The 21,685-nt window shown below is 57.5% G+C and overlaps 1 protein-coding gene across 1 annotated transcript in view; it reads right to left on the bottom strand.

Annotated features, from left to right (window-relative positions):
- Positions 1–21,685, bottom strand: part of NCOR2 (nuclear receptor corepressor 2) — a 215,857-nt gene that overhangs the window by 6,507 nt on the left and 187,665 nt on the right. The window contains 16 exon segments of the mRNA XM_017889687.1: positions 1,340–1,488; positions 2,145–2,294; positions 3,241–3,434; positions 3,928–4,073; positions 4,276–4,425; positions 5,594–6,021; positions 8,660–8,867; positions 8,959–9,108; positions 9,265–9,414; positions 10,499–10,750; positions 11,364–11,585; positions 12,981–13,335; positions 14,970–15,256; positions 16,228–16,314; positions 16,579–16,719; positions 19,687–19,837. Coding sequence (XP_017745176.1) covers positions 1,340–1,488; positions 2,145–2,294; positions 3,241–3,434; positions 3,928–4,073; positions 4,276–4,425; positions 5,594–6,021; positions 8,660–8,867; positions 8,959–9,108; positions 9,265–9,414; positions 10,499–10,750; positions 11,364–11,585; positions 12,981–13,335; positions 14,970–15,256; positions 16,228–16,314; positions 16,579–16,719; positions 19,687–19,837 — 3,220 coding nt within the window.

The raw sequence follows: 21,685 nt of genomic DNA, 5'->3' as shown, positions 1-21,685 counted from the left end.
GAATCTTGTTCATCGCAGGTTCTGATGCAGCAGGCCTGGGACAGGGCCAAGGGTCTGCATTTCTTTTTTTTTTTTTTTTTTTTTTTGAGATAGAGTCTCGTTCTGTCACCCAGGCTGGAGTACAGTGGTGCAATCTTGGCTCACCACAACCTCCGCCTCCCAGGTTCAAGTGATTCTCCTGCCTCAGCCTCCTGAGTAGCTGGGGTTACAGACACCCACCACCACACCTGGCTAATTTTTGTATTTTTAGTAGAGACAGGGTTTCACCATGTTGGTCAGGCTGGTCTCGAACTCCTGACCTCAGATGATCCACCTGCCTCAACCTCTCAAAGTGCTGGGATTACAGGAGTGAGCCACCATGCCCAGCCAAGGGCCTGAATTTCTAAACAGTACCCTGGGGATGTCAACGTACCCTGGGGATGCTGATGCTACGGTTCCCTGGACCACACTTACAAGGCCCTGGAGTTACCAGCCTGGGTCAGAGATTTTTTTTTTTTTTTCTTGAGACAACTTCTTGCTCTGTTGCCCAGGCTGGAGTGCAGTGGTGTGATCATAGCTCGCTGCAGCCTTGACCTCCCAGGCTCAAGCAATCCTCCCATCTCAGCCTCCCCAGTAGCTGGGACTATAGGTGTGTGCCTGGTTTTTAAATTTTTTTATAGAGATGGGGTCTTGCTATGTTGCACAGACTGGTCTTGAACTGCTGGCTTCAAGCAATCCTCCTGCCCCATCCTCCAGAAGTGCTGGGCCTATAGGCATGAGCCTGGCAAGCCAGTGACTATCTGCAAGGTTTCTCCTCCAGCCCCAGGAGGGGAAGAGCATCTGTGATTTGCCCAACTCCCCTGGCAGATGAGGCTTCTTGGGGTCAGGGACTGTGACAGATTCTTTATTTGCCCACCCACTCAAATATTCTCTGGTGGATCTGCTAAGTGCCAGGCCCTGTGCTAGGTACTGGGAAGCAGAGTGGGACGTTCATACCCAGAAACCACGTCAATGGGTGCAAAGCCACACAGGTGCTGAGTGTGGGAGGCGCCCAGCCCTTATGTGGGAGGGACCCAACACCTGGTCCCAGTATTCATGCAGGTATTCACTGGGCACCTGCTATGTGCTGGGTGCTATTCTTCTGGGCCAGTAAGTTCCTCTGGAAAGCCCAGCAAATCAAAACACTGCCCTAGGGCTCTCCAAATGTGAGGCTGAGGGCCTGGGGGAAGGCGGTCAGCAGGGCCACTTAGTTTTTGAAGGTGCACCATGGGTTTCTGCTACTGGGCGGCTCCAGCGACCCAGGCAGGCCACCCCCCGACCCGCGGCCCCATGCTTCCCTGGGAGCCTGCAGGCCCCTTACTGTATTCAGGCTCATTCCGGTTGTGGGTGTTCAGCTTCTTGTTGATCTCTTGCTTCTTGGACTTGACCATGGCGGAGTTGCTCTCGGTCAGCTTGCTGAAGAAGGCTGGCGGCTGGCTGGTGTTGCCTGGAGACTTGGAGCCCATCCTGCTGTGAGGATCAGACACCTCACATCAGTTCACTTGGTGCTGAGCTCGCATGCCTTTGATGACAGGGAACTCACCATCTGAGATGCCCTAGACATTTGGAAGCAGGCTTCACCCATCCCCACGCCGGCATCCCCTGCCTGGCAGAAGATCACGGCTCCTGAAATCTCCTCTGTGGTTCACCCATCCTGGGGCTAGGGATGTCCTGGGAGACGCCTGGCTGTGTGGTGGGCTGCCTCTGACCACTTGCTCCAGCCTGACCCTCTCAAGAGAGCCCCAAGGATTGAAACTGGGTTCCGATCATGCCCTTCCCCAAGGCCAGCGGCCCCAGCTTCCTTCGGAGGCCCCACCTCACCCATTGCCCCCAGTCTGGCCCAGCACACCTAGCTCATTATTTCTTAGAGGTTCAACAGGGGCCGGCAACAGGGGCCTGGACCAGCTGAGATCCCAGCCCAAGGCACGGAAAGCTACTACCCAGGGAGGGTGGGCATGTATTACACCCCCAAGTTGGTGAAACTTCCTTAGCAGGCTCAAGGTCACCCAGCTGAGCCCTGTGCCCTTGTCACTTTCCACACAGCAGCACGGTGGACTGGGGCCAAGGATGGGCAAGGAGCTGATACCAGAGCATCTCAAGGGCAGTCCATGTGCCCACAGAAGTACCTGGGCTCTGTCTGCTCCCCATCCCGGTACAGCAGCGGGTACACAGCACTCCGGGAGTGCCCTGGCTCCGTCATGCCCTCCGGTGGGGACACAGGTTCAATACCGTCCTCACCACCACCCAAGACCGACGTCTTGCTTGGCTCTGGAGACCTGGAGAGAGAAAAGGCCCCAGATATGGTCAGAGGTCTCCTTCCTGAGGGGACGCACTCCTCCACTCTAAACCAGGGCCCCGCACACTTTCCTGTACCTGGCCAAATCATAAACGTTTTAGGTATTTTCAACCACAAGTAATCTCTGGCACGTATTGTTATTATTTTTATTTTTTAAAACAACTCTTTAAAAATGTAAAATCATCGTTTTAGTTCATGAATTGTACAAAAACAGGGCTCAGGCTAGATGTGGCCCATGGGCCATAGTTTATTGACCCGCTCTGAATTTTGGTTGTACCCCAGTGCCAGCTACACCACTGTCCCCCAAAGATGTCCTGCTGTCTTGCCATATCTGTCCTCACAAACACATTACCCCCCGCCCCCACCAAAATGCCTCCTTCATCCTGGAGCTCAGGGCCCTCCCCTCTCTTCCTCTTTGGACCCCCAGAGGCCCCAGGGTTCACAAGGGTGGGAGTGTGCGTGAGCATGTGCGTGTGTGCGAGCATGTGCATGTGTGTGCACTGGCAGGTGTGCGTGTGTGTGTGTGTGTGTGGAAAGGCTGCTCTCTAATCATACAGCCCTGGATCAAACCCCATCTGTCACCTACTGACTGTGTCCCTGTGGGCAAGTGAATTCACGTCTCCAGGCCTTAGTTTCTTCATCTGTGAAATGGGGAGAATGCTGCCTGTGTCTCCTGGGGGCTGTGTGTAAAGGGTACACATTGAGTGCCTGGAACCCACTGAGCACAGTGTGTACTTTTATCGGCTATTATTTGTTATGTATTCGCTCTGTGACTTCCCCATCTCCCGGAGCTTCCATTTCTTGCCTGTGCAATGGCACCAGGCGGGCCTCGTATGCAGCTGAGCTCAGACCCAGCTCTGAGGCAGGCAGCTGACGAAGGCCTCCCACCGGCTGCCCAGCAAGAGGCACCCCCACCCCTCGCTCACCTCTTGCCCCCTTCGCTGTTGGGGGAGCCACGGGCCGGGGCACCATGGTCCGGGGGCGGGAGGTAGAGGTCACTGGGTGGGCGGCGGAGGTCCAGGACGGGGCAGCTGGCCCCAGGGAAGGAGTACAGGGGGGCGGGCAGGGGTGCGCTGAGCTGCTGTGGGTGGTGCCGGGTGTAGTCCTGTGTGATGACCTCCTGCAGGCAAGTGGGGGGCCCAGGGTCAGGCAGCACCCTCCTGCCAGAACCTTCTGGGGGTGGGGAGGGGCTACTTGGAGCTTGGGAAAGAATCCTGGCTGGGGCCAGCTTCCTGGGCAACTGTGGACCTGCCCGCCACCCTCTGGGCCTCCGCGTCCCCGGGTGCATGGGAGTCGGGCTATGGTCAGTGGTTCCAAGCTGGTAGTTGGCAGATGGCTGATATGACCAGCCCATGACACTGAGAAACCCGGGACACCAGGAGGGCTTCATTGCCCATGAAGATGCTGTTGGCTCACATCGCAGGCTCCACCCATGGATGAGGGGGTGGTGATGGTATGGGTGCTCGGGGCTCTGGGATCTCACCCTCACCCACGCCCTGGATCTCCCAGCCACCCCGCCAGGACAGAGGGGTTGTGGAGTTCCCCATCCCCTCTCCAGGCCTGGTGCCCCCAGGGGCAAAGATGACAAGGTGTGGCAGAGAACGCGTAGTTACACTGATGTGCTGGGCCAGAGTGACCACCCGCTGGTGACCTTTGACCACCGGGGCAGTCTGGAGCAGCGGGCTGGACGAGGGCTGGCTCTCGGGCAGCGGCCGCAGGTGTGGGAGGTGGGCGGCCTCCCCGCCGAGCTTCATGGGGCCTGCAGGCAGAGCAGAGCTGGTCAGGGGGTGTCTGCTGGCCCCAGGACTGCTGGGCCCAAATCCCAGCCCTGTGCCTTTGAGCCTCATGACCCGGCCGATTCCTTGGTCTTTAGGCACCTCTGTTTTCCCATCTGCATGATGAGGCCGTGAGGGTCCTCACTGGGCAGGGCTTCGGGGGCCTGGGTACTGGGCGGGGCATACCTGGCTGCTTGGGCCGCAGCTCCCCCTCCAGGTGGCTCTTGTCCAGCTCTTCCAGGTGCTTGGGGAGCCCCTTGTCGTGTGTCAGGCTGGGCGAGCTCACAGGGCTGACGGGCTCCACCCCTTCAGGGCTGTAGCTGCTGCCATGGTAACCTAGGGCAGGCGGGGTGCAGAGTCAGGCACCAGGCCCAGGGGCTCAGGGTCCGAGGGGCAAGGCTGCCCTCCCAGCTGGCTGGATCCCCGTGGGGTCAAGGGGAACGCAAGCTAGGGATGGGGTTTGGGCACCCAAAGAGAGTAAGACAGAGAGGGGTGTTGGGGAGAGAGAGGGAGGCCAAGGGAGAGGTGGAGAGAGATGCAGAGCCTGGGAGAGACAGAGACAGAGGGAGATGGAGCCACAGAGAGAGATGAGGCAAGAAGGGACAGAGATGGGCTCAGGTGGTGGAGGCGGGGCGAGGCCAGTGTGAGACAGGGGCAGCGTGGGTCTCTGGGGGAAGGAGTGTGTGGGGCAGAGTGAGAAGTGGGGGTATGGCTGGGAGTGACCTTGGGTCCCTGGGCCCCTCCTGGACTATAGCCTTGGCCATTCCAGTCCAACAGAGAGGAGCCATGAACTAGGGCCAAGGCAGGGGGTCAAATGCAGAGGGTTCCCCTTTTTCTGGGGTACATGGGCTGGGGACAGGGCAGGATGCAAGAGCTGGGCCCAGCACCTCCTCGACAGTGCAGGCCCCCGCCCCGCCTCAGCTTCTCCCTGCACCGCCTGCCTCCTGCACCGCCTGCCTCCTGCACCGCCTGCCTCCACTTCCCCCTAGTCCAACTGCATCCAGGCAGCCGGCAGGTGGGGACATAGGCCCGAGTCCCCCCGCAGCCCCATCCCTGCTCCCCAGACACAGGCGCAAAGTGGGAGATGGGGGCGCAGTCGAAGTCAGAATCACAGATCCATTCATTAAAGGAAAAAAAAAGCAAAAATCCAAAAAAAAAAAAAAAAAAAAAAAAACCATGGTAAAATGATGTGCAAATGATGAGCGCCCCAAACCAGAGGGGCGGGCGTGGCCGGAGTAGTCGTCAGCACGTGCAAACCGGCGAGGACGGACGGGCTTCAAAAGAAAATACCGAAACCAACAACGAAAAAAACGGGGGCCAAAGTAAAAAGCAGAGATCTGAAAATATCTTTGGACCACGAGACGGGGTGGGTGCGGGCCGGAAGTCTTACCATCGCGAGGGGAGCCGTTGGCCAGCGCACCTCCTTCTCGCGCCCCTTTATCGTGAGCAATTTGACGCATGATAATCGCGTCTATGAAGGTGGCCGCTGTCAGGGTGGTCTTACCCAGAGAACGGAGTTCCAGTTCCTGGATGGAAAAGGGTTTACTTTGAGTCTTTTCCTGGTGCGGGTCCGAGGCCGAGGCGGGTGGCGCCGGCGGGTCCGGGCTGGCGTGGTGGGGTGCGAGGTTCTTCGCAGGGGTGCGGGCGATGGTGGCATGGCCAGAGACGGGGGGTGCTAGGGGCCGGGGCTCCGAGCCCTTGCTGGGGGAGGAGGCGGGCTCCAGCCCGGGGCGGGCTGGGGGCTTGGCGAGGAAGGCATGGCCGGTGTCTGCTCGGGGCCGCTCTGGCCGGGCTACCCGGGGAGCCTCCTTGGGCAGCAAGACAGGCTCCATGAGGGTAGGGTAGACCCCATCGAGGGTGCCGCCCAGTGGGCAATGGGTGGCGGGTGGGAATGTGGCAGCCGGGCGAACAGGTGAGGAGGTGGAGGTGGACCTGGGGGCAGAAAGAAGACAGTCAGGCAGTCATGGGAGCTGCCCCCTTCCTTCACCACCCTCGGTGAGTCCCCATTGCCCTGGAATAAATCCACATTCCCTGCTGCTCCCAGAGTGAACCTGCCCTCCTGACTGTAACCTGCCAGACTCTATGTGGTATGGTTTGAACTATCCCACTCATTCATTCATTCATTCCTTGCATCATTCCAAAACTTCTGATTAAGCAGCTACTAGGTGCCAGGCACTGTTCTAGACACTGTGAATACAGCGGTCATAAAATGGATGCAAGCATCTTACCATCTAATTCAAAAGATAGACTATGAACACGTTAACAGACATCCCAAGCCCTACAGAGCCTGGTAACTGTGTGGAGGCAGTCAGTGAGGTGCCAGGAGAGAAGGGCAAGGAAGCTGAGGCAGGGCTAGGAGGTCTCCAGGGAGGGGGCACACGAGGGAGCTGGGCCTGCTCAGGATACCGGAGGAGCTAAAAAAGCCACGTGAGGAGCAGGAGAGCAAGGGGAAGGACCCCGGGGGGCGGCCAGTGTGGATGCTGAGAACAGGGAAAGTTGCTGCTCCCAGCTCTGTGAGTGAGAAGCTGGGGCACAGCTGCCCCTGCACAGGGCTGGGGCTGGAACAGGAGCCGGCTGCTCCACCCACGCGGCCTTCCTGGAGCCCTGTGTTTCCATGGGGGGGCGCCCCCATGTCTCGCTAACTCTAACTCCCAGGGCCTCATTCATGAGCGGGCAGTGGGCAGGTGCATCCCACAGAGCCTGTGTGCGGAACCCTGCTTCCCACAGCTGGGGGTTAGTGCTTCATGCACCTGCTGGGTCTCTGAGTCAGGGGGGACAAAGTCACCACTGCTTTTGGGAAATGATAGCATTTTTCATTTTCATTGGAATCATGATGGGGTGGGGGGTATGACTTCAGCCACCCAAGCGGAAATTGGGGCACGGGTACTTTTTGAATGAAAATTCATTTTGGAGAAATAAGTTGCCTCTAAATAGGTCCTGGACGCTGGGTGCAGTGGGTCACGCCTGTAATCCCGGCACTCTGGGAGGCTGAGGCAGGCAGATCACTTAAGGTCAGGAGTTTGAGACCAGCCTGGCCAACACGGTGAAACTGCATTTCTACTAAAAAATACAAAAAACTAGCCAGGCGAGGTGGCGGGCGCCTGTAGTCCCAGCTACCCAGGAGGCTGAGGCAGGAGAACGGCGTAAACCCGGGAGGCAGAGTTTGCAGTGAGCTGAGATCCGGTCACTGCACTCCAGCCTGGGCGACAGAGCGAGACTCTGTCTCAAAAAAAAAAAAAAAAAATTAGCTGGGCATGGTGGCTGGTGCCTGTAATCCCGGCTACTTGGGAGGCTGAGGCAGGACAATCGCTTGAACTTGGGAGGCGGAGGTTGCAGTGAGCAGAGATCATACCACTGCACTCCAGCCTGGGCGACAGAGCGAGACTCCATCTCAAAAACAAAAACAAACAAACCAAAAAAAGTCCTGAGCGGGGAAGGGCGTTAAGGAGCGACCCCACTCCACTGGCGAAGCAGCTCTGACCACAGTCTCTGGAGTGTGTGTCACCAGAGGGCACTCAGGGGCCTCTCCCATCGCAGAGAAACTTGGGACTTTGTCCAGGCAAGAGGGACACCTCTTTTCCTTGCTGGCCTTGCTAAATGTGGGGGACCAGGAAAGTCTTTCCTCACAGCCCCCATTCAGTCTCTCCCTCTCCACAGATTCTATTTTCAAACCAAACAACCTCCCCACCTACTCATCCCACCGCCCAACCCATCGTCCATCCACCTGAGCCTCCATCCACTCATGCCCCCAATTACTCATCCAACCATCCATTCCATCATCCACCTCACCCTACCACTCACCCATCCATCCACCCACCCAGCTAACCCAGCTATCTACACTCTCACCCACCCACCTACCTCCCTAATCCAACCACCTACCCATCCGTCCACCCACCCAGCTAACCCAGCTATCTATACTCTCACCCACCCACCTAGCCTCCTTAATCAACCACCCCTAACCCATCCGTCCACCCACGGCCAGCTAACCCCCAGGCTATCCTATACTGCCTCACCCACCCACCTAGCCTGCCCTAATCCAACCCACCCACCACCATGTCCATCGCACCCACCCAGCTAACCCAGACATCTATACTTGCACATGCCCACCCTACCTCGCGTTAACCCAAACCAAGCCCATCACCAGCCTAAGCCAGCCATCCTTATAGCTCTCACCCACCCACGTACCTACCTAACCCAACCACCCACATATCCATCCATCCACCCACTCAGCTAACCTAACCATCTATCCTCCCACTGACCCACCTACCCACCTAACCCAACCATCCATCTGGCTAACCCAGCCATCTATCCTGCCACCCACCTACCTACCTACCTAACTTGACCATCCACCCAGCTAACCCAGCCATCTATCCTTCCACTGACCCACCTAACCCAACCACCCACCCATCCATCTACTACTCACACTACTCTATTCTTCTACCCCCACACATCTGCCCACCACCCACCTCCCATGTACCTCCCACCAAGCATCCTCTCATCTGCTCATCCTCCTACTGACTACCCATCCACCCGCCCGTCCCCTCCCCTCCCCCGTGCCAACCTGGCCCACCTCAGGACCGTGGGCGTGCTCGGCTCTACAGCGGTGATGATGCCCTTCATGCCTGTGTTGTGCAGCACACTGGGCCTCTGCTGGAGAGCGTCCTGGGTCCGGGGGGAGATGGGCGAGTGCTGGTGGGCATGGGAGTGGGAGGCGGGGCGGCTGCTGCTGCCCCCACCCCCGCCGCTGCTGCCACTGCTGCCGCTGCTCTGCTCTGTACCTGGTGACAGGCAGTGGCATCAGCAGGAGGAGTCCTCCTGCGGCCCACAGGGAGTCCCAGGCGGGGGCAGTGGGGGGCTCTGATGCCCTACCGGGCCTCCAGATGGGCGCATGCTCCACCGTCGTGGAAGATGTGAGGATGGACTTTTCCCGCTCCCGATCCCGGTCACGCTCCCGATCTCGGTCTCGCTCCCGCTCGGACGAGGACGTGGTGGTTGGTTTTGTCAAGTGCGTGGGGCCTCCTAGGAAACCCAAAGGCCAGAGACTCAGCCCCAGGGCCCAAGAAGAGCCTGGCTTTGTCTTCTAGGCTGGGACAGAGAGAGCAGGGCCTGCTGCCCATCCCCAGCCACCTCCCATGGATGCTGGGATCCCCACCCCGGACTCGGCAGTGGCGCTACCTGGGGAGAGTGGGGAGCTGCTGTGGCGGCTGCTGAAGGGCTGGGGTGCAGTGGGGAGGTAGGCAAGGCGGTCCATGGCGGTGGCTGGGGTGCCTGGCGTCGGGGGCACCAGCACGGGCAGGTGTGGCACTTGGGACAGGTCGATGATGCCTGCGGGAGGTGTTGGGCCAGGGCTGTAGCCACAGGGAGGAGAGAGGCCAGGCTGCCCACCGGCCAGATCACCCTCCTGGAGAGCATGGCACACACTCCTGGAGCCAGCAGAGCTGATGGCGGGCACTCCCTCCTCAGCTCCCAGCACCAGCCATAGAACCCTTTCCTGAATGCTCAGGTTCTCTCGGTCCCACCTCCTCTTTTGCTCCCAAGCCTGAGCCGCGGCATCTCCTGCAGCTGCCCTCACTGGTTCCCATCTCAGTCCCTCTGTGCCCCGTCAGCCTCTGACGCCTACACAATCCATTCCCTGTATTCAACCCTTGCTGTTCAAAATACCTAGTGTGACCTCGGCTTTTCCAGCTGAACCCCAACTAGAACTTGGTTATTCCAGAAGCATTTCTGAGGACAGCCTGGAACACATGCATGCAAAGCACGTGTGGGCTGTTTACAAGGCAAAGGAACAAACTCCAAATAGCCTCACCTCACATTTTCATCTTTTTTCTTTTCTTTTTTTTTGAGACAGAGTCTCGCCCTGTCCCCCAAGCTGGAGTGCAGTGGCACAATCTCCGCTCACTGCAACCACCGCCTCCCGGGTTCAGGTGATTCTCTTGCCTCAGCCTCCTGAGTAGCTGGGACTACAGGTGCGCATCACCATGCCTGGCTAATTTTTGTATTTTTAGTAGAGACGGGGTTTCACCACGTTGATCAGGCTGGTCTCAAACTCCTGATCTTGTTATCCACCCGCCTCGGCCTCCCCAAGTGCTGGGATGACAGGCACGAGCCACTGTGCCCTGCCACATTTTGATCTTTCTGTAAGTTCCTGAGGCCCCTGTATCCTAAGAGTATACACAGATGCATGCACACCCACTGAGGATGCAGCCAGGAGGCACACGCCGGCACTCACCTACCAGATGCCCACCAGCACCATGGCATGCACAACCCCAGGCCACCCACTCAGATCTGTTCACACAAGGTGACCCACAAGGTTACCAGGTCTAGCTGCCTCCGCAAGGCCACAGGGGTACACGCATGTCCTTTGGGAATAAGGCCAAACCCAGTGAAGGTGGTCTGCCCGCCCACGCACCTCGGGGGCCGGCAGCGTAGTTGAGTGCCAGCGAGGACTCGCGGGGCGAGAGGCCCCTCAGCATGTCGGCTCGCTGGGCCATGGCGGTGGCTGCGTTGTGGTGCATCTGCTGTGAGGTGATGTAGTCATTGATGATGGTCTGCCGGTTCTCCAGCGCCGCCGTGTCAGGGTAGCCGCGGATGAGGTAGGGTGGGTACAGGTGCGGGTAGGTGGGGTTGGGGGCCAGGTGCCGGGGCAAGTAGTAGGCAGCAGCTGTGGGGCACAGGGGAGCTCATGTGAGGCCAGCCACACCTAGGCCTGATGGTGTCGCTCCACCTGTCTGGATGCCCCCTACTTCTGCACCTGGATAGCTTCTCCTACCTACATGTGTGGCTGCCCAAAGCACAAGCCAGAACTCAGCGCCAGACAGCAGGAAAACACTGCCCCAGGACACAAGGGGGTGACTTCTATGAAGGATGCTTTTTGCATGGAAGTTGTCCCAAACATAGGACATCCCAATGCAGATGAACACACTAAAGGGATGCGACATTTTAAAAAAATTTTCAGATCATGTCTATTTGAAAAACGCATATACACAGGTCCTCATTCGATACCATTGCATTGCTAAAGGCACTGATAAGTCCTGCAGGAAAAGAAAGCCACTGAAACGTTTAACCCCACGTGTCCTGCAAACTACTAAGAGAAATTCTGCTCCAACCTAAGCTGGTCATGATTACACTGTTGGGTCTTCCAATCTCGAGGCCTCAGTTTCCCCATCCAGGGGAACCTGACAGTTGATGCCTAAGGAGTCCCTGAGGGAACACTGATGAGGTCCCTGGCCCTGTGCAGCACCACTGCAGGGTTCTGGAAGCCCCGGGGCAATCACCTGCATCCAGAGGGATGCCGCGGGGTATGGAGTTGGGGTCGAAGGCCAGGGGGATGTGGCTGCGATACAGGTCCACGCCACTCACGCCCCGAAGTAGGTGCTCATAGGGCGAGATGGGGTGTGGGTGGTGCTCGGGGACGGTGCTGTGCGGGGACTTGGCGATCTCACGAGGCGTCGATGTCAGCTTTCGGTCCTGGGATGCCTTGCTAGACGACAGGCTGCCTGTGGACGGGCAAGGTGGATGCATCGGGCCTCTGCACTGGCTCCCCATGCAGGGCCTCTGGGGCTGGCGTTTATGGGGAGTCGTTTGAGGGTAGGGTCCTTGGAATCCCAAGGACCAGGCCTCTTCATTCACTCCTTCATTTCTTCATTGCCTTAGTTCACTTTTTTGCTTTGACTCATTTGCTTTTGTGTTATAGTTTTAAAAAAATTCATTCTTTCATCCATTCACTCAATCAATAAAAAAAAATTGATGCAGCCTCTATAATGTGGTAAGCATTGTTGTGAGAACTGGGGACACCGCAGTGAACAAAGCAGACGGCAATCCAGCCCCCACAAACTGACATTCAATGGGAGAGACCGGTGATAAACTAGCAAACAAATGAGAATTACAGAGTGAAACACCCGCAGAAGAAAATTTTCTTTCTTTTTTTTTTTTTTTTTGAGATGGAGTTTCACTCTTGTTGCCCAGGCTGGAGTACAGTAACACAATCTCTGCTCACTGTAACCTCTGCCACCCAGGCTCAAGCGATTCTCTTGCCTCAGCCTCCCGAGTAGCTGGGATTACAGGTGCACACCACCACACCCGGCTATTTTTTTGTATTTTTAGTAGAGAGGGTTTCACCATGTTGACCAGGCTGGTCTTGAACTCCTGACCTCAGGTGATCTGCCTGCCTCGGCCTCCCAAAGTGCTGGGATTACAGGCGTACGCCACCATGCCTGGCCGGAAGACAATTTTAAAACGTCACAGCATGTGATATTAAGTGGGGAGAGGGGGTTTGGTTAGAAGAAGCCTCCGCAAGGATGTAACATTTAAACAAAGACCCGAGGGATGGGAAGAAACCCACTCTGTAAAGATCTGGAAGGCAGGGACATGGCAGGCAAAGAGGAGGAGCTATGCAAAGGCCCCCAGCGAAGACGGAATTGACCGAGCTGAGCATGGCCAGGGAACAAAGAGAAAGGGGGCCTGGGGCTGGGGCTGGGGAGGATGAAGGAATCTGGTTGAACAAGAGGCAGGCAGGGCCCCAACATGCAGGTGCCCCAAGGCCATAGCAAAATGTGTGAAGTTGCTAGAAGGATGAAAGCAGGGAAGTGGAATAATTTTGATTTGCATTTTTAAAAAGTATCCGGGCAGCTGTTTGTAGGGTGGATTACAGCAGGAAGAGGGAGGGGCGTGGGAGAAGGTAGGTGAGACATCATGGTGGTCTGGGAGGTGGCAAGAAATTGGACGGGGTTTGGAATTGGAGGCAGAGCCCACAGGCCTGCAGGTGGTTTGGATGTGGTGGACTACAGGTGGCGAGGATGACTAGGGTGCAAACTAAGCTAATGGCGGATGGGGAGGCACAGCTTTCCCAGACAGGCACCCACCTCACTCAGGCCCACATACACCCCACTCACCCTCCTGCAGGCGCGGCGTGGGCTCCCGCGTGGTCACAGGTGAGCCTCGCGGAAGGTGGCCAGCGAAGGGTGCCCCGTGGTCCTCGTAGGTCAGGGGGCTCTGCCGCGGCTTGCCCAGCTCAGGCACAATGACCGGGGCACCACGCGCAATGGAGCCCCCCGAGCTGCCGGCGGTCCCCGGCCGGCTCTTCAGGCTCTCCTCGTAGCAGGCGCGTTCCAGTGCCCGGGCGTCAGCCATCATGTCCAGCGGGTGCACAGGTGGGAACGTCCGGCCAGGGCTGCCGATGAGGGAGCGTACGTCGTGCTTTTTGGAGCCAGTGGTGGACGTGCCGGTGTCGTACTTGAGCGGGGTGCCCTGGGGCAGAGGGGGTGTGAGCTCCAGCCTTGGCCACAGCCATAGCCCAGACCAGCTGCATCCCCCTTCTGAGCCTCAGTTTGTCATTTATAAGATGGAAGTGACATCTTATCCCTCCAGAGGCAGGGAGACAGAGAGCTTTGCTAACCCTGAGATGGGCACGCTTGTTACTGACTGCCCTGCCCACCCCGGGCCTGACCCTGGTCCCCAAGCTCCCTGCGGGGACTGCTGAAAGGGGTAAAAAGTTCAGCAGTCAGCTCTCCCTGCTGCGAGTGATAGGCCCTCTCATGGTCCCTGGAGTTTGCCAGAAAGACACCCAACACCCTCACGTGGGTAAAAACTTTCCTCTGTTCAGCCTGAGACCCTCCGTGGCCCACCCAATGCCGAGCAGAGAAAGTCAGCACCCAGACTCAATGCTACCTGCCCCGAGGCTTTCAGCCCTGCGGACACTGAGGTCAGGGCTGAGGTGTTTGCTCTCTGACCGAAAGGGTGGCTGAGGAAATGGCGGGGCGTTACAGTCCAGACTGGGACCTTCGTAGCCAGGCCACCAGGTCCCCTGCCCCTTTTCAGCAGGCTTGGGAGACACTGATGTGGTGGCGCCTTAGGGCTTTGCAAGCAACAAAACTCTATGTAGGGATGTCTTCATTACTTTCACAAAAGGGGAACTGCCCTTGTTTTCAAAAGAATATTCTAGAATCTGGCCCCTGTCTTGGTAATGCGGTGCAAAAGAATATTCTAGAATCTGGCCCCTGTCTTGGTAATGCGGTGGATGCTTGCCAAGGACTCCATAATTGCCTAGGGGCTGAGAGCCAAACCCTTCCCCTGGCATTCAGGGATCTTACTGCTTCCACCTTCTTCCCGGTTTCAAAACCTTCCTGCAAGCTGGAACCCCTCCCGGGACACCCACCCCAATCCTTCCGCCTCACAGCCCCACAGCCTCGGAGTGCCTCCCACTCTTCTTCCCCTTCACAGGAGGCCACCTCTGCCTACATGGAAGGACGGTGGCCTTCAGGGGCTTTCCACCGAGCAGCTCCTCGTACCATCGGCACGGAACTTCCCCTACTGAGCTGGGGCTGTCTGGTGGGACCGGGGCCTTTTATGGTGCAACCTGCTGGTGGGTGCAGTGGATGCTGCAGCTATAGGAATATCTGGATTTGGGTTTCACAAGTGCATTTGCTGCATGACTCTGGGTGAGTCGTTGAACCTCCATTTACTCAGCAATAAAATAAGGTCATTAAGAAAACGACCTCAGAGCATGGCTAGGAGGTGAAACAATGAACGCATGCAACATCCTCAAGCCGCACCAAAGATTCAACGGAGGCAGTTATTCAGTTACTCATGACTGTGTTGAGTCCTGTGGCCTTGGAAGCCTGCCTGGCTTCTCTGGGCCTCCGTTTCTGTCCCTGAAGAATGGGAACAATGGGAGTTCAGTGGAATGAGGTCAGGAGCCTGATGCCCCCTGCACAGCCCTGGAACTTGCACAGCCGAGGCCCGGTGATGAGCAGCTGTTTGACTGTAAGGCAGGCAAGGGCTCTCAGCCTCGGTTTCCTTATGTGGAGAGGCCCAGGGCAGTGTCCCATAGCCACCGCCGCCCCTCCTACAACTGGGCCTGCCTGCCTGGCCCCAGGCCGTACCTGCGTGATGGAGCCCTCCTTGAGTGGCCGTGGGGCCAGGGGCAGCTCGGGCGTGTGCCGCAGCTCCTCGCGCGGGATCTCATGGATGGAGCGGCCCGCCTCCTTCACCGTGGCCACCAGGCCCTCATGGGCCGGCTTCAGCTTCAAGGGGCCCAGGGCCTGCGTCTTGTAGGCCTCGGTCAGGTCCCGCGGGGGCGGTGGGGGCGGAGGCGTGCCCTCCCGCTTTAGGAGCTTGGCCTCCCGACGCAGGTAGTCCTCCTGTGCTTCCACGTAGGACCGAGGGATCCCTGCCAGGCGGACAGCACTGACCCTCACGCCCCGCCCCGCCCAGACCCACCAAGAGCTTCCGCACCAGTGGGTTCTGGAGCTAGACTGCCTGAGTTCGAACCCCCACTTGCTGTGTGACCTTGATCAGGGAATCTGATCTCTCTGGGCCTCAGCTTCTTCATACATAAAACGAGAATATTAACTGAACCATCTCAGTAAGTCGTGAACACTATGAAATCATGAAGCTAAAACCACAGGCTGGGTGCAGTAGCTCACGCTTGTAATCCCAACACTTTGGGGGGGCTGTGGCAGGCAGATAGCTTGAGCTCAGGAGTTTGAGACCAGCCTGGACAACAGGGCGAAACCCCATCTCTACAAAAATACAAAAATTAGCTGGATGTGGTAGTGTGCATCTGTGGTCCCAGCTACTCGGGAGGCTGAAGTGGGAGGATTGTTTAAGCCTGAAAGGCGGAGGCTACAGTGAGCTGAGATCGTGCCACTGCACTCCAGCCTGGGCAAGAGTGACACCCTGTCTCAGACAACAACAGCAACAACAAAATAAAAATAAAAAAATAAAGACCACAAAGCTGCCAAGTTCACAGTAGCGGCCGTGCCATGGACCAGCCACGAGAACCTGAAAGAGTTCTCAGAGCTCTCCAAGCCTCTCCCAATCGCATGTGCCTCACCAGGATGTTCTGTAAAACGATATGCAGGGGGCACCTGGGTTAGTGCCAAGCACAGGGCAGTTGCTATGTAGCACCTAAAAGCAGAGGGGTATCGGCGGTCTTTTGCTTTTCATTTTTGTTTTCAAATAAGTAAGAGACACCCTTGCTCCATCCCTCACGTACTGATCACGTACGCACGTGCTGCAGGCCTTTCTGCATTCCCGTCCTGAGTTCCCACCACACTCCGGCTGTCTCTCTCCCCTCCCGTGCCCTGCTTGACTGTACACCCGTGGGGGGCACCCAGGGAGCAGGGGACAGGGCGGTACCTTGTGTGATTGACCCGCGGATGTGGTGCTGCTCTTTGAGGTGGTGGGGGCTGTGTCGCTCAGGCGGGATGGCACGGCCCATGAGACCTGGGTGGGAGGGGGCAAGGCCATCATTCCATGGGTCCCTGAGCCGGCACTGGGCAGTGACAGGGGTCAGTGTCTACAGCCACCAGTGGTCGTCCCCGCAATGATGGTGGAATACGACCCAGCATGTGAAGGTCCCTGCGCTGCCTCCAGATGGAGCCTCAGAAAGCCCAGCCTCGGTTTCCCCATCTGTAAAATCGGGTCAGCCATTCCCCCCAACTGCCCTGCAGGGGGTGTCGAGAGATGAAGTCTCTTCCCTGTTATCACCTTCGATGCTGGCCGAGGAGATCGCTCTGCCCACACGGCCTTCCATCATGTCGTAGGTGCGCTTGGGGGCAGCCGTCTCATGGGGGGGTCCTGAACTGCTTCTGCCATCTTCCTTAGAGCACTGGGTCACAGACATGCCACCTGGAAACCACACAAAGCACTTGGTGAGGAGCTGGGCACGGGGTGACCGTGTGCATGGGCCCAGGACCGCGGTGGACAGGTAGGACAGGCAGAGTTGGTGGGCAAGAGCCAGCAGTGCTTCTATGCTGGCCCTGTCACAAGGCCTCACAGCTGAGGCCTCCAGAGGGAGCCCACAGCCTGCAGCCCCCAGGCCTGCCAGCAGGACCCAGGAGCTTTTCCAGGGGGTTACCCAGTGGGAAAAGCAAGCCACGCTGCCTGCGCTCCGTACCCCAGCCCTCCAGGGTGCTGGTCTGCAAGCAAGGGTGTGCCTGTGACCACACATGAGCATGCGAGTCTGTGGTCACACACACAGGTGCTGACATGGGGCGTGAACATGTGCACACACATGCACGTGAGCAAAGACGCATCAGCAGAGTGGATGTGGGGGCAGGCAGGAGCACGCGTGTGCATTGATGCATTAGCAGAGTAGATGTGGGGGCAGGCAGGAGCACGCGTGTGCATTGATGCACCAGCAGAGTGGATGTGGGGGCAGGCAGGAGCATGTGTGTGCACTGATGCATCAGCAGAGTGGATGTGGGGGCAGGCAGGAGCACGCGTTGCATTGATGCATCAGCAGAGTGGATGTGGGGGCAGGCAGGAGCACGCGTGTGCATTGATGCATCAGCAGAGTGGATGTGGGGGCAGGCAGGAGCACGCGTGTGCATTGATGCATTAGCAGAGTGGATGTGGGGGCAGGCAGGAGCACGCGTGTGCATTGATGCATTAGCAGAGTGGATGTGGGGGCAGGCAGGAACACGCGTGTGCATTGATGCATTAGCAGAGTGGATGTGGGGGCAGGCAGGAACACGCGTGTGCATTGATGCATTAGCAGAGTGGATGTGGGGGCAGGCAGGAACACGCGTGTGCATTGATGCATTAGCAGAGTGGATGTGGGGGCAGGCAGGAACACGCGTGTGCATTGATGCATTAGCAGAGTGGATGTGGGGGCAGGCAGGAACACGCGTGTGCATTGATGCATTAGCAGAGTGGATGTGGGGGCAGGCAGGAACACGCGTGTGCATTGATGCATTAGCAGAGTGGATGTGGGGGCAGGCAGGAACACGCGTGTGCATTGATGCATTAGCAGAGTGGATGTGGGGGCAGGCAGGAACACGCGTGTGCATTGATGCATTAGCAGAGTGGATGTGGGGGCAGGCAGGAACACGCGTGTGCATTGATGCATTAGCAGAGTGGATGTGGGGGCAGGCAGGAGCACGCGTGTGCAAAGATGCATCAGCAGAGTGGATGTGCGGGCAGGTAGGGGCACGCATGTGCATTGGCACGGGTCTGTGTGTGCAGGAGTGGATGTGGGCACACGCCTGGCTGCTGAGAACTAAGTGGGTCCATGTACACACATGTACCAGGGTGCCAGGCAGTACATGGCTTTGCATGTGTACACGTCACACCCAGAAGCCTGTGTTGATGTGCATGTGAGTGTCCGACCACGAGTCCGCATATGCATGGAAAGGTGTGTGTTGCAGGGAGTGGCGAGGGAGTCTCCGTGGCAGGAGTGGCCTCGCCAGGTCAAAGGAGCCCAGATTGGCCCGGCTCACCACTCCCCGGACAGGCAGAGGGTTGAACAGACGGACATGGCCCCCGAAGGTAAAGGCTTGGCTTTGCCCATCAGCCAGGGCTCTCCTTCCAGGGCAGCTGAGTCCAGAGCTATCAGAAATGAGCCCCCGCCCCACCCCTCAGAGGGAATGAACAGCTGACGGGCTCTCAGGCTTTCAACCATTGCTTCGTGTGGCCCGCAGCCCATGAACTACTCCAGTGGTTGCCAACAGGAGGGTACTGGGTTGCTGTTCAGAAAACACTCCAAATTAACCGCCAATGTTTAAACATTGGGGGATTGCAGATAAAAACGGAGAGATGGGAAGCCTGGCTGACCGGTGGCCGTGGGGAAGTGGACAGCGTGGGCAGGCACCAGAGTCCTCCACACTCCCTATAGTCTCACACCTGCCGCTGCCTGCACTGCCTACCTGGCCCAGGGAGCAGACGAGAGTTTAAGGGCCCCGACTGAAACCCATGATGAAGACGATATACTCAAGGCCTATAAAGGTTCAGGCACTGGTCTGGGGTCCCAAGGTGACTCTGCCCAGTGACCCAAGGGATTCTACCCAGTGACCTCTCAAGACAAGCCCTTGACTAACCCCGCCACCAGCCCTTCCCAGGCTTCCCGCCACCCCCAGGGCACTCAGTCCAGGGGCACCAGGGCATGAGCTGGCACCCAAGACACAGCTGCAGGCCTGTCTCCAAGGCTCTCTCCGTGGCAGCAGGGAGCGCATATGTTCCTAAGCCACACAGTGCCACCTCCACTTCCCAGGCCTGGGGAGGGGGCCGCGGGCACAGGTGGAGGCGGATGGAGGAGAGGCAGTTCCGGGCCTTGCAGCTGCAGTGCTGAGAGAGGCGCCCATTAGCAGCTTTCATCTCCACACCCCTGGGTGTCCTAGGCTGCCAGGCAATTCTCTTTCCCGGCACTCGACTCCCTTAACTCCTTCCTGGCAGGGTCTCCTGGTTCTGGAACCCAGAGCCTAGAGAGGGAGAGGATGGGGGCTCCGCAGCAAGCGCCTGGGGCATGGCGGGGTGAGGCCCATTCTGGCCATGGCCTCTTTCATGGCCAGTGAGAGACTGCGTGGTTTGTCAGTACCGTGCTGGAGGTCTGGCGGCGTGAGCTTGGGCTTCTGCTCTGGGCCTCAGTTTCCCTCCTATGCTTCTAAAAAGGTTGGCCACAAGTTTGTTTCCTAAATTGTAAAGAACTCGGCGGAGGTGGGATGCAGCTAAGGCCAACGCTTCCCTGCTGCTGGCTTGCATACCTATGAGATTGTGCTTTCTGATGTCAACCCAGCCCTGCTTCCCTGTGAAGCTACTTCAGGGGGCCAAGCACATTCCTCCCCTGGTCCCTGGGCCTCCTCTCCTCCCGCGACTCACCCTCATAGGACAAGACGTGGCCCTTCTTGCCTTCGTAGATGACGTGGCCCTTGGGCAGGCTGTCCTCCCGGCCGCGGTCCAGGCGACTTGGGCTGTCCTCGCCGATGATCCTGGTGATGGTGCCTTTGTACAGGACATCAGCTGGTGTGCCCTGCAGGTGCAGAGGGGTGAGCGCCCAGGAGTCTGCAGCCCAGGACCCCTCTCAACTCAAATGCAGACACAGACATGCTTATAAGCCCATGTGCCCACCGATGCACACATGTGTCCACACACACGCTGTCTCAAAAGGGTAAGAGCTTGCACGGAACAAACCCTGTGAGGAAGCTGAAGAATGAGGATCCCTTGTCCAGCGCTTCCCATGAGCACTGGACACTCTTCTGGGTGCTCTCTATGGATTCGCTCGTTTAATCCTTGCAACAACCCTAAGGCAACCCTATTGATTATGCCTGTTTCAGATGGGGAAACCGAGGCACAGGGAGACACGGTGACTTTACCTGGGGTCACCTGGCTAATGAGGGGCAGGCGGGGACTTGAACCCAGGCGTTTTAGTCCTGGAGTCTGTGTCCCCACCACTGCATGGGTTCTACTTCTCAGAGCCTTGACATTGAGTTACTGAAAACGGTAACTGGTGGGGATGCTAGGGTTTCTGCTCCTGGGCTGTGCCCATGACCACGTCATGCACTTTGGTTTCCTAAAACCAGGACAAGGACTCATGTCAGGGCAGGACACCAGAAATTTTAGTTCTAACCCAGGTTTTCCACCTCGGCCCTCCTGCCAGCTGGAGCTGGGCCCTTCTTTGTTGCAGGGCTGTCCTGTGCACTGCGGGCTATATGACAGCATCCCTGGCTTCAAAGCACTAGATGCCAGTAGTACTCGCCTCCCCAGTGTGTCCCTCACCAAGTCAGGACAATTGAAAATGTCCCTAGACAGTTGGAGGCAAAGCTTCCCCCGACTGAGAACCACTACCATACAGGGAATGCGCTCCCCGTCGGAGGCTGTGTTCAAGCAGAGGGCAGATGGCCACGTGGGGCAGCATCCTGCCTCGGGTGACTTTCAAGAACATAAGCATCGGAGTTAGAATATGACTTTGGAGTCAGAATATTAGGTGTCAAACAGCAACTTTACTACCAAGTTACCGTGGGACCTCCTTTCTGAGCCTCCGTTTGCACATCCACAAAATGGAGACATTCTGCATTGATGATTGTCAAAGGCAGCTGGCACAGACAAGGGATCCCCAAATCTCAATATCCCTCTTCTCTTCCTAGGATTCCAGGAGCAGATTCAACGGTAGGGGCCCTACTATGTCCCAAGACCTGGACCAGTGAGCTCTGAGTCTCTGGCTGGACTTGCTCAGTTGGGGACATTCCCTGGCAGAGGGCAGCACCTGGTACCCCCGGGTGCTCATCGCAGATCCTGGTCTTTGTTGTGGGCAACAGCAAGATGCCCTGAATTCCAATGAGCTACACCCAGGCTTCTCAAATCAAATACTCTGAGCAGCATCCCCCTGCAGTGCTGTAAGTCACCTGTTCACTAAAGTATGGCACAATAGGTGCTAAGTCAGGTGACACCTCCGGGCAGCCACCGCTCCCATCAGGAAAGCACAAGGGGAAGCCTGCAGCATCCTGGCAGGAAAAGCCCCCCGCAGAGGCAGCTGATACAAGTGCCTCCCTTTCTGTCTCCAGTCCTAACATCAGATGGTCCATGTCAGACTGGGTTTGTACTGCAGAAATCAGTGGCTTACTGAATACCACAATAAATGATTTAAAAGTGTGGGGGGGGAGCTCTCCATGGCGAAACTGAGGCATCTGATTTTTTTTTTTTTTGAGAAGGGATCTTGCTGTATTGCCCAGGGTGGAGTCTAGAGCACTGTCATAGCTCACTGCAGCCTCAAAATCCTGGGCTCAAGTGATCCTCCTGCCTCCCATTCCCGAGTAGCTGAGACTACAGGGATGTGCCACCATGCCCAGCCAATTTTTTTTTTTTTTTTTTTTTTTTTTTT

This window comes from Rhinopithecus bieti, unplaced genomic scaffold, assembly GCF_001698545.2.
Source record: "Rhinopithecus bieti isolate Rb0 unplaced genomic scaffold, ASM169854v2 scaffold_574, whole genome shotgun sequence".
NCBI classification, from domain to species: Eukaryota; Metazoa; Chordata; class Mammalia; order Primates; family Cercopithecidae; genus Rhinopithecus; species Rhinopithecus bieti.
Note: the sequence above shows the minus strand (reverse complement) of the source record. Positions and strands in the feature narration are given on the sequence as shown.